General features: G+C 42.3%; 1 protein-coding gene across 15 annotated transcripts in view; it reads right to left on the bottom strand.

Moving 5' to 3' along the window:
* MAST4 (microtubule associated serine/threonine kinase family member 4) overlaps nt 1-13,292 on the bottom strand; it is a 436,616-nt gene that overhangs the window by 42,357 nt on the left and 380,967 nt on the right. For all 15 annotated transcript variants that reach the window (XM_048849931.2, XM_048849932.2, XM_048849929.2 and 12 more), the window contains 2 exons: nt 8,297-8,364; nt 4,109-4,194 (listed from right to left, as the gene is read on the bottom strand). In XM_048849931.2, coding sequence (XP_048705888.2) covers nt 4,109-4,194; nt 8,297-8,364 — 154 coding nt within the window. The remainder of the gene's footprint in view (nt 1-4,108; nt 4,195-8,296; nt 8,365-13,292) is intronic.

Genomic DNA, 13,292 nt, shown 5'->3' with positions numbered 1-13,292 from the left:
CCCTAAGAGTATCTCCTCCCACTTCTAATACTGTTCGTAAAAGTCCATGTAAAACAATGATACTACTGCCCAGCTTGTTTATAAAATGAACAATCTCAGTGAAAGTTCCACTTTGTTGCATTCCGAATAAAAAAAGAGGGCTGGGAGTAATTGAAACACTCACTTGAGAAATTATTTTCCAGCCCTTTGAACACACCCTACAGTCAGCAGTGATTGAAAATGGGACTTTCAGCATCAAAAGCATCTGCCTCTACTACTTGAGCTAACTCCGTAGCTGGTAGCTTTAGAAGGATCTTATTCTCCTCTATGTACCATCCACTGGAGAGAAGCAAGACACTTATCCAGGGTGTTACTCCCCTTATTATGGGACATGCATCTGAAGGGCACAAGAGTTCAAATTCCCAGATAGGCCACCATGCACAGGCCCTCAATGGGGACTGAACCTAGGGCCTTCAACATCAAAAATACGAGCATCTACCATTTGATTGACAGAAATTACTGGATTTGCTAGTAGCAGTATTAGGCCTTTTTACTCTAAATGGATCAGATGCTAATGGGGAACGAGACACACTAGGCCAGTATGTCGTATGTACCTAACCCAAATATTCAATTCATCACCCCTTTTTCAACTGATGTAATTGGCACCAGATCATTGAGTAAAGCAGGCACTATTATGCAAAACTAAAGCAACTGCCTAACAAATCCAAATGGGGAGTTCACATGCCCAATAAAACTAACTGTAAGATGTAATTGATTGAGCTTGTTTATGCAGCCATGCTGACAGCAGCTGCAGCACGATGACCAAAGAGTTCCTATATGTTACCATTTGAAATTTTAAAATTTGGAGAAAATCTGCTTGAACAGTAATGAAAATTAAAAATATGGGGAGCATTAAAGGAATACCTTTTGGCTGGTGAGAGAGTCTAAGACAGACAGCTTGTGAAACCATTAATGATTTGGCCTGCATCCTACATGTTTACTGATTCACAGCTTGTTTAACTTCTTGTATATTCCCAACCATTCCCAAAAGCCCAATGTACCTCATTACTATACAGTCATTTAATTACACTACAAATGAGTTTATTCAACCAATTACAAAGCGGAATACTGCTAAGATATTTACTCAAACTTTCAAAAAAACCCAATGGTTCAAATTTAAACTCATGAAGTTTAACATATCTGACAAATCTCTGCTACAACGTGCCAAGACCAACAATTACACTGTCAAATTGTCAAAGCCTTTCACTTCTCTGTGAAGGCAGGAACATCCATAGCAAAACCAATCAAACAAAGACACTGCACTCAGTAACATTTTCTTCTCATTTGGTTCAGGAAGAATCCTTTCACTACATCCTTGAAAGAAATGAAATATTACAACAACATAATCAAGTATTAGCAAGCCACATCACAAAATACACCTAGTGACATATTCCTGAGAATAAATCAGTGAAGCACAGGCAGAATTCACACACATTTAGATTACTTCAGAGAGTTAATGAAGTGGAAAAACACTGGAAGAGAAAAAAAAAACCCGTGTAGCATAACAATAACTTTAATTTCAGCTGTTTATACTTGTAAATAAACTGTAATAAATTCCTATGAAGAAGTTTACTGCTTTGTATCAACAGATGCAGACATTATTGCTTAATTATATTCCATTTCTTAGACAGGATAAGAGGAATTCAGGGTACTAATGATACGTTACCCTTTAAACATACTGATAATAAATGTACAGTAAATCAACCAATCACATGCTGCCAAGTCAATTAAACACACTAAATGCCTGAAAAATGTCAATGCAAATTAATCTACCTCCTACCTTGTAAAGCGGAGTGGAAATCTAACCAGAAAGGTGCTTATGAGTTCCTCTTCCAAGACATGAATGCTTTACAGGTATGGCAGAGTGAGTACACCTGGGCCCAGAGTTGCTGCTTGAACCCTTCCTTACAGTGCGGGGTTTGTATATCCCACTACCAATACTCCATTCTATATTGGTTCTCACAACACCACATACAACAGAACAGAACACAATACTCATTTCTCCTCACTTGCTATGAAAGTTTGTGATGTGTGGGGTCCCATTATATGCAGCTTGAGAACATATCGACAGCCACTGTTTATTCATGAAAACATCTGTGAATCCCAAAGGTTTCACACATTTTAGCCTGAATTCATTTGAAACCACAAGTTATTGGGCTTGCTTCAAATTACTGGGTGAAATTCAGCCTGTGTTATGCAGGAGGCCAGACTAGATGATCATAAATGTCCATTTTGGCTTTACAGTTCTATGAAACTTGGTCTGCTCTGGGCTAGAGGTGACTCTCTGCACTATGTTGCTCTATGACTGGCTGAGGCTCTTAGAGTGTAAGGAGGACGAAGCACAGACAGATCTGCCTAGCCTTTGCCCTTTGGGTGGGGGCTCAGGGTTCCTGGCCCCATCTCTCTTTTCCTCTCCCCACCAGGAATCCCTCCAAGGTTGGGTGGGTACAATGGCTAAGATTCTCTTTTGTTCTTCACCGGCTGGCCAAGTCAGTGCCTTCCCTATCCCTTTCTGAGCAGCTGTCAGGGAAAGGAGAGAGAGACGCATGCACTGGTGAAGCAGCGGTGGCAGCAGCTGCTACCTACCTAGAAGAGGACCTTTTCCTTTTCGAAGTACTGAGGCAATTGCAAGAATTGAATATGTGGTGATGAGGTGCCTAGGGGAAAATCATTGAGGGGATGATTTGTGTGAGGTTGAGAAATGAGAGCTGTGTTTGGATTTTTATGTAATTTTAATGAAAATTATGCTACATTTTCTTCAAGCTTTTTGCTGAGCCACATAAGCAAGTCTGGGCACAGACAATAGCCCTTGCATGCACTGTAGTGACTGACCATCACTGGCATGAAGGGTGAATTAGCTGCAGCCCGAAATACTCCTACTCCCTGGGTCAACGGGTCACAACAAAAATAACTAACTGTGACCAGAGAGGTGCATTAGCTATGACCTTAAGCCTCTGGCCATTAAAAGTGAGCATGAGATAGGAAGGTGGACTGTAGCTGCTTTCTCTTTTACATTCAGGAATTCTACAGCGAGTGCTCAGTCGTATAATGCAGCTGCCCCATTTGGGCTGAGAGCAGGAAGGGCTAGAATCAGCATGAGGAGCTCAGGACCAGGAAACAGCTCCTCATCCCACAGCAGAGCCAACTTTTTTTGGTAGTGGACTCCTCAACCACCCTGGGGTTGACCCAAATTGTTTTTTCAGCCTCTCTTAGCACAGCAGTTTGGATCTATGGACTTGCCTTAATCCTTTCGTGAACAGAGGGGGAGCCCAAAAAAGACCACAGGGCACAGCATGCAATGTCTGATCTTAATCAGAGCAGCATGGCATTGCCAAGATAGAGCACTGCATGCTGGGACATCCAATCTCTATGTGATGCATTTCCAAATGAAAGATGAGTGGTCTCCATTTTTATCCAGGCAAGAGAGGCCCTTGAACTGACAAACTGCCACTGGAGCTCTCGGTAGGACATCATTCAGGCATCTTTGGTTTAAAGAGACTGGTATAAACGTATTTTCAATTGGGAAAAAATATGTTATGTATTCACTTAAAACAGTGACTATGTTTTCTTCAACTTATGTTTTTAGGGCAAGAACACTATTTTACAGTGTACTCCTCACGAATCAATTACACTCCTTTCCAAAATTTGAAAAAAATTCTGCTTTCAATATTAAGTTTAGACTTTTAAAATTTTCTTCAAAACTCCATTTTAACATTTCATCTTTAGCTTCATGTGGCATTTAGTTCTACAGGTTCACAAGCATCTTTTTTGGTGAGAATATATGTTATCTTAATTCACAACACTGAAGTATGCTGGCTATACTGGATTTTGTTACTGACTAGCACCAGTTTGCAGAAGGCTCAGTTGTTTCTTGTATATCACAACTGTCAGTAATAACATGGGAAATGCATTTGGAATAGAAACCAGAATTAGAAAAGCACCCAGGCACACATGGGTACATGCACACACATACATTCACACGCCCCTCCCTGCTGTTTACAGTAAGAAATAATGGGAAATTATGCAAAAACAAAATGCAGAAGAGCTGTTACACTCATGCATTACTCACCCATAAGCTCCATTACTAATCAGTTTAATTGTTTCAAAATCGCTTTCACGAGGTTTCCTCTGGAGCTTCACTGATGTATTAGAGCTCTTTTAAGTAAAAAAGGGAAAGAGAACAAAGTTAACACTCTACAGACATATAGAGAACAGAAAAAATTATTTATTGCTTTCAGGCTGCAACATGCTCATCAAAACCACGATGGAATGTTCTTACGGCTCTGGCCAATCAGCCACAGCTCAACTGGTCAGGGGCCAGAGAAGGCTCTGAAACAAGCTGAAATTCCATCAGAAAGTTATATGCTATTCTGCATCTACTGATCTACTCACCTGTGGTGGGGTGCTGGCAGATATACGTAAGGCCAGATTTACAAAAATATTTAGCAAGCTAAGGATGCAGCTAGACATTGGACCTGCTGAGGCACTTAGGTGCCTGAATACTTTTGTAAATCTGGTCCTTGATGTATAGATAAGTACTAAGAAAGGATGGATGAACTCGTTGCTTAATATGGGAGGTCAGAGCAGTGAGGGGGAAATGCGGAGAGGTGTTGGAGAGGCACAGGAAAGAGTGGGGTGGAAAGGAGGAGGTCAGAGCTGTGCAGTGGGGCATACTAGGGGGCTTCAGTTCTGTCCCCCAAAACTCCCCACATCCATGCTGCCCCCTCATGTTTTCCCCCCACTCCAAAAACATTCCCACTGCCTCCATGGCAGTCCCTGAATCCTCTCCCCAGGTCCTCAGCCCGTGGGGCCCCCGCCAACACCCGCCTCTCCCTAGGGAGGAGAGCTAAGATAGGAAAACTGGGCTGGACTGGACTGGCAGAGAGATTGGAGATGAGGAGATTATATAAAGGCAGCAGAGAGACTAAACAGTACATTTTGTGACTGGGGTAATCATTGCCAAAGAACCAGAAGAAATGGAGGCAGAAACCTGGGCTGTGGTACATGGGGAAGCTGAGAATTAAGTGTCCAAAACCTTAATGCAGAGTTAAGGTTAAGATTGCCCAATGGTGCATCATGTCCTTCCAGAATGTCAAATCTCTGAAAACCAGGAAATTCAAAGTTTGGCCACTCCCACAACACAACCTTAACCCTGTCCCCTGGAACTGGCAACAGCCACTAAGAATGGTTCAGTACCTGGGGGTGGGAATAATTTACCATAATAAACAGACATGAGGAAGGACTAAGAGAATGTGTTGTTTATGTTGTGCTCCACATATTTGAATTCTAGCATTTATTGACATGCACTCCAATAGTGTCAGTGTAGTTGTATCGAATGGTGGAGGGATTTGTTGGAGCATACTGGCACAGCTATTACGAGACTGCACGAGGACTTCAAAGGGATCAAATGTGCCTCATTTCAGCACAAAGTTCTGTAGGTTGCGTTAGCAGTGGTGCACAGCGGTGTACTCGTCCTGGGAATTATCAATAATGTGGTGGCATACTTGAGAGTGATTTCTGGGGCTAAGTAGAGGATAAGTGAAGACACTATCTTGAAAGAAATCATCGGGGAAGAGTGACAGGGGGCAGGGAGGTTGCATTTTGCAAGTCTGGGGGTGGTTTGTGTGGAGAAGGCCCAGTGCTTGAGTGTAGGACAGATAGTTCCTTTTCACTATGCTTGAACCTAAATCCCAGTTTTGCCTTAGCAAAGAGACATGTCAAGACAATGTTCTAGAGTGCTCATGTGTTCGGTCCTCAGAGTGTTCTGTATAAAATGAAAAGACTAGTATGCGCAGAGGACAGATTTAAGGTTACACTGTAGGGGTGGCATGTATCTCAACTCTTCATATCCTGGTTGCGAGAGTTTGAAGTGTAGCTGACCTTGACATTCTGGAAAGGTGTGAAGCACCACTGGGAAACCTTAACTCTTAATTAAGTTTGGGGATACTTAATAATATAAAGCTTTCCTATATGTATGGCAAAGAAATCCTTCCTCCTACTTGATTTGTTGTTTATGTGCTCAGCAACTTTTTCATTTCCTGCAGGACCAGTTTAAATAAATGTTGAACCCCGGTGAAGCCACTCAATTGGGCCCCAAGATTTAGTAAAGAACTTTCTCTCCCATATCCTTCCTCAAAATAGGTCTGATATGCCAGATGGGAGGGAGGTTTTAGTTCCAGAGAGTATGTCTGAATTGGTATGTATATTTCTTCACAGAGGGTTCAGGATATTTCCACAGAGCTCTCTAGCAGCAGGTACCCTCCCACACCAGGTGGCACTGAGGTATGAGTGGTAAACACCTAATTATTTTAACTTATCCCTGGTGGGTATGGCCCAGTGTGGCAGCACTAAATGAATTAGCCTTGCTTTCCTGTATTGCCAAGTTGCAACTTGCAGGTCTTCAGAACCTCTGAAACTATCCCCCATTGAAAGGGGAGGGACCAACACTGATGTCGGTCTGGGCATTTTGAAAAGGACAGGAGGCAGTGGGGAAAAAGCACTCATATATATATTGTTATATATACCTTATTTTGCACAAATAGGGTATATATAACAATATATAACAATACAGTACATGAAAGCAACTAGGCATATTAATAGAATGATATAATCTGAAGCTGGAAGTGAAGACCTATTAAATCATTTAATTCATCTGCTTGCCACAACAAGACTGTTCCTAATTACACATTTATGAGTGTTTTGGACAGTCTAGTTTTACATTTGCTAAGCAACGTGGTTTCCAACACGTCCCCTGGGTGATTATTTCAGAGACTAACACAATACATTATCATGAAGCGTTTCCGGATATGTAGCCTGATATCTAGACTTATGATCCCCTAGTCATTGCTTATCCAAAGCCATACGTATTTAATTGTTGGTCACTCTGCATAATTCAGTAACTCCAGCCCCCTAATCATTTTTGTTATTCCTCTTTCATAGAATCATAGAATATCAGGGTTGGAAAGGACCTCAGGAGGTCATCTAGTCCAACCCCTGCTCAAAGCAGGACCAGTCCCCAATTTTTGCCCCAGATCCCAAATGGCACCCCCAAGGATTGAACTCACAACCCTGTATTTAGCAGACCAATGCTCAAACCACTGAACTATCCCTCCCCCCCAGTTTAACCTCTGTCCAGTTTATCAGTATATTTCTGATAATTAAGTGCCCAGATCTATGCAATATTTCAGATGCAGAGGGACCAAAGGTGTATATAAAGGTACAGTTACCTCCATGTCACAGCATCCGAACCCTTTGTAGATGGCATCCTGCCACCAAATCAGGAATGATCATAAGATGAAAAAACCCCAGACACACTCCCAGGCCTTTTCCTGGAAATACTGGAAGTATTTTCATCAGATACCTGAGGATTCTATTTTACACGCTAGCAATACTTGTATAGCTTGTCATGCCAATTAACTATTACTGAACTGAATTATGTATGCAGCCCAAAGGCATTTGCTTTTTTTGCTGCAAAGGTGCACTGCAATCCTACCTCTGTGTTTTCTATGTTTGTTTGGTTTTTTTATTATAATGGGCCAGATTCTGCCCTTAAGCACACCAGTAATTCCAGTCATCTCCACTGACTTTTATTCTACCGTGGGGCAATTTAAACAAGTCACCACAAAGGATTATTTTATATTACTTATTACTACCCACAGCCCTAGTAGAATATCTTCACAATATGTATCTTCAAGGTGCAACAAAACATCTTTTAAACTTAATGCACAATCCTCCTACTCACAGATCTTAATTTCCAAATCTAGAGCTACCACTTTAACCTGTTGACATTTATCTGTCCAGTGCATTGCACCTTTTAAAATTTTGGACCACTGTGTAAATGGAGCACTTAAAATATGTGCAAAAATTTCTAGTTTTATTTCTGGAGGGATTTTTAAATCCTTTTCAAAAAGAGAAAAAAAATAGTGATTAAGCAGAAATGTAAAAAGTACCAAGAAAACAAGTGAGTCTCTAGCAATAGCTAACTCCATACACAGAAGTAAATATTAGTAACTTTATGAAAATAGTGAAAATTACAACTTCCTGAAAACAGAAGGCATAATGGGCTATTGCTTGTTGCTATCTTTAGTCCATTATGCACCTTGGTATTAGTTTGAAATTTAACCTATATTCTGTTTAGCCAGCCATGTACAAAATCTGCTAGAGAATGTAATGAAACAATGCAATTAACACATCACTGTATTTTTAAAACTGATATGCTAAAAACATCAGCCACCACCACTGTAACAGGAAGACTTACACTTAGTGATTCATCTGTTTCTGGAGTTTCTGATGTGCCACTGTCATAGTTAGCTAGCTGAGCTATTTCTGAAAACAACAAAGGACAGAAACTTCATTTTAGAATACATATAGCAAACAGAAGCAAGTGCCAAACAAAAACATGAAAAAGTCTCTTCTCTGGAACAGAGAATTAACACGTGTTCTATTATCTATATTAGTGATTGAATGACCTTTAAAATTCAGTTAAGTCCTCCAGTTTAGGAGGATAATTCCCTTTTGGAAATTCTGACCAGTTGTCCAATGCCTTTATGAATCCTTCTGTGCCAGAAATGGAGCTGCTATGTAATCATATTATGAATACTGAGATGTAACAACTTTATGAATTCTGTATGTGCCTGGGGCAGCGAGAAGAAGTTACTGTATACTGGGGTTACAAAACTTCCCTGTTGGAATGTATTGATATAGCAGGAGAGGGCTGTGGGAACACCATACAAGGAAGCAACACAAAGGCTTCCTAAATACGATCATTTCAGTAGACACTTGAAAGTCAATGGGGCAAACTGTTGGCTTAAAAGATCCTGTATCCTGTTTCAGGTATGTTGTAAACCTTGTTTTGCCAGAGCTGGGAGTTACCAGATCTAAGGAATAAAATAATTAAAAAGTGATTCCTGTGAAGGGAGGTGAGTTACCAGGGGCTGTCCAGAGTCAGTTAGTGAGCTCCAACAAAGACAAGCTGACACAGATGCACTGGGAAAAGCACAAGAAGCTAGTCCTACTAGGGGCCCTATGTGGAAAATGTTAACCACCTAGTAAACTAGACACTCACATGGTGTGTTTGATTGTTTTTAAGATATGTTTGCTCTGTAATACTTGTGCTCTAAATAAATGATACTTTGCTTTAATGATGCTGGTTGGTCATTGATCACCACTGTCATTGCCCCTGAAGGAACAGATCTGCAGGGTCTAAGCCTAAGTTGGACCTGCTGAGGCAATCACAGTTAATCCAAACCTGAAGAAAAGTTCTGTGTAAGCTTGAAAACTTGTCTCACCAACAGAAGTTGGTCCAATAAAAGACATTACCTCACACACCTTGTCTCTCTAATATCCATCTTAACGGTTTCTACCATGAAAGATGATGGAGAAAAATATACTGAATAATCAAATAGCTCATCTTAGCTTTCACTATCCTGCAGAAATAGAGGTTACTTATCTGTAACTGGCGGTTCTTCAAGATATGTGTCCCCCTCCCGCCTCGTCCGTATTCCACATGCTGGTATGTATGCACACCATGCGCCTGAGACTGGAGATTTCTAGCAAGCAGCGTCCATTGGTCTGTGCTGTTGCCCTCCTTGTGCTCTGAAACGAGGGGCAGTGCAGACCACTGCCAACCCACTTCCTCCTCTTACCGCAAATCAGTTAAGATCAAAATAGAGGGGAAGGAGCACTAGTAGTGGAATACAGATAGGGAACAAACACCTCAAAAAACTTCCAGTTATAGATAAGTAACCTCCATTTCTTTTGAGTGTTGGCTTCTATGTATATTCCACATGTGACTGACTGGTTGGCAGAAGTCAAACGGGGGTTGCAGGGATGCAGTTGATATAGATGTCTGTAAAACTGCTGTTCCAACTGTTGCCTCTGCAGAAGAGGCCTACACTGAGGCGTAATGTTTCATGAAGGTATGGATGGCGCTCCAGTAGAGCCTATGCCCTACAAACATCCAGCATAGGCGCTTCTCAAAAAGATACTGTTGAGGTTGCTTGTGCTCTAGTAGAATGGGCCCTCACCCTGTCAGGAGGAATACACACCAACTGATAACAAAGAATGATGCAGCCAGAGATCCACTTAGAGAGTCTCTGAGCAGATAACGCTGGTCCTTGTGATAGCTCTGCTTCATAACCTTGGTGGTTTCCCAATTGGTTTTGTTCTTTGCAGATAGAAAATCAAAGCCCATCTGATGTCGAGAGAGTGAAATCTCTCCCCATTGGAAATCTGAGCTTCCAGAAAGTGAATAGGTTGACTCATGTGAAACTCAAATTACCTTGGGGATGAATTTCAGGTGGAGTTGAAGGGTAACCTTCTCCTTATGAAGTATGGTGTATGGCGAGTCACTCATGCTTCTGGCTGATGTGACTGTGACTAGGAAGGTGACCTTCATGGACAGGTGGAGCAAGGAAAACGTTGCTAATGGTTCAAAGGGTGGTCTGGCAAATATTGAGTGTGCAAGGTTGAGTTCCCATTGCAGTGTTGATTTCGCCATTGGTGGGAAGCTCCTAATGAGACCTTTCAGAAATCTAACTGCTGTTGGGTGAGTAAAAATAGAGTGGCCTTTTACTGGAGGCTGCTAGATGGACCTGCAGTGAACAAATGGGAAGCCCTCAAGTCTTCAGGGACAGGAGATAGTCCAAAATAGTAGGATTATCTGCTGACTCTGGGGATAACTGGTTTTGTTGCATCCAGATAGAGAAATGCCTCTATTTAGTTAGATAGCATTTTCTAGAGCCTTTTCTGCTTTGACTGGGGATAGACTGAATGGCCTCTGAACATGAATGCTCTAGGTCTGATGCTTATGCAAATACCAGGCCATATGGTGAAGAGAGTACAGTTTGGGATGTTTGATCTTGACATTCTCCTGAGTTAAAACAGATCTGGGAAGGGACAGATGCTTATGATAAAACAGGTTGACATTTGTAAGACAACCGGAAACCAGAACTATTTGAGCCAGTTGGTTGCAGCGAGAATGACTCAAGCTTTGTCGTGATGAATCTTTCACAGTGGTAGCAGTGGGACAGGAGGAAAGGTGTACCTCAGGTGGTCTGTTCAGGAAAACAGGAGGACATTGCCCTGGATTCCCGGCCTAGTGCTCCTCTACAGCAGTTATAGATGGAATTTCTCGTTCATCTGGGAGGTGAGCGGATCCGAGGATGGCATTCACCATCAAGTGGGGCCATCATTCAGGACAGAAATGCATATCTCCCATTCGTGGTCTGTACATAAATGCCTGCTGAGATTGTCCACCACAGAGTTCTGTGCACCTGGAAGGTATGTGGTTCCTGATGCACCAATACCATAAACTGACTACCTCTATACAGAGAGGAAGAGATTTTGCTCTGCCTTGTTTATGTAGAAGACTGTCGTCATGTTGTGTGATGTTATCTGGATATGAGGAAACCATATAAGTGGAAAGACTGTATTGCAAGCTGAATGGATTGCGCTCAGCTCCAATAGACTGATATATACACTGCCTCCCCCCACCCACTCCCAGGAAACTATGTGCCTTGCACAATGTGGGCTCCCTAGCCTATGAAGGATGTGTCTGTGATTATGGTCATGTTGGGTGTGGCTGGAAGGAAAGGAACTCCCAGGTCCCAGTTGTTCCAGGTTTGTCTAACATACGAGAGCAGCTGTGACCTTAGGATAGATTGTTATCTTGGTATTCATATTGTTTCTGTCTGGTGAGTAAACTGACCAGAGCCAGGCCTTTGGGCAACGGAAGTCTGGTGAATGAGGTTATGTAGGCACATGAGGTCATGTGGCCTAGACAGACCTTGACTGCAGGAGGTCTATGGGAAATTGGTCATATCAGCTGTTCATGGCCTAGAATCTGTCCATAGGAAGCTAGGCCTTCGCTGAGATCGAGTCTAGGGTTGCTCCTGAAAAGATTCCTAAAAAGTGGACTTTTCTTTCTTTACTCAGAGTCACAAGGAAGCGAGAAGAGAGTAAGAATATGGTCACTGACTGGACTCTGGATTGGATTTTCCCGTTAGTAGCTTATCATCCTGGTACCGGAAGACGATGTAGCTCTTTACTCTCATCTGGGCCACCACCACTTAGAAGAAGTTCGCAAAGATAATGCGAGGTCCTGTCGCTATCCCAAACAGGAGTACTCTGACCTGAAAGTGCTCCTCAGGAATCTGAAGAACCTTCTGTGGGATGGATGAATGTCCACATGAAAATAAGCATTTTTCACATTAAGAGCCACGAACCACATGCCCTCCTCCAGAGAAGGCATTATTGATGTCAGTGTGACCAGGCAAAATTTTGATTTTCATAAAAAAACATTTAGCTGGCATAGAACGAGAATTGATCTCCATCCCGTTTTTCTTGGGAACTATGAAATATGTAGGTAGAATCCTTCCCTTGATTTTGGGTGCCACTTGCACTATAGCCCCTCACTGCAGGAGAGGAGTTCACTTCCTTATGGAAGATTTCATGACAACGGTATCTGAAGAGGGACCCAGAAGAGGGCTTGTGTGGGGAGGGGGAGGGAGAGGAGAGAAATTTGATTATGTAGTCGGAGTTGATGATCTGTAGTACCCACTAGTCCTTTTGTTATGTCCCTCTATGGCAAAAAGGGCGAGGAGGCCACAAAGGTTTCGGGGGCATTAGGGAATGGCATCAGTAAGGGGATGCATTTCTCAAGCTTCCTGTCAAAAGAAATCCCTGGTTGGTGGGTTGGGTTGAGCAGCGGTGGTTGAAGAGAAAGCTGTATACCTAATCTTTGTACCCTCTAGTATTTGCACAGTGGTTTGTAAGGGTGCTGGTGGTAAAACAGCTGGGGGGGCAGTCTGCCTGTGGTGTTTTCTCTTTGTGGGCAGGGTATGAATGCCCAGGGAGCGGAGGGCTGTCCTGGAGTGCTTTACCAAGTGTAATGTCTCATCAGGTCTTTCACTGAAGAGAACAGACTCATCAAAGGGCAAGTCCTTGATAGTATTATCAAAAGAGTATCTTGACCACCAAAGAATGAAGCCATGATTCATACATCATGACTATGGCTGTAGCTATAGCTCTAGATATGGTACTGGATATGTTTACTGCTGTTTGGAATCAGGTTTTAGCCACCAGCTTACATTCATCTAGGAGGGCTTAGAATTGAGCCCTAACCTCTTCGGGAAATTTGTCATTTAACTCCACAACTTTAGAGTAATTAGTAAAATGGTATTTTGCTAACAGGGCATGGTAGTTAGCAATTTTAAATCTGAGGGTGGTTGATGAAAATACCTTCCCTCCCAAGA

The sequence above is a fragment of the Caretta caretta genome, chromosome 5, assembly GCF_965140235.1.
Source record: "Caretta caretta isolate rCarCar2 chromosome 5, rCarCar1.hap1, whole genome shotgun sequence".
NCBI lineage: Eukaryota > Metazoa > Chordata > Testudines > Cheloniidae > Caretta > Caretta caretta.
The sequence above is the reverse complement of the archived record's forward strand: the minus strand, read 5'-3'. Positions and strand labels throughout refer to the sequence as shown.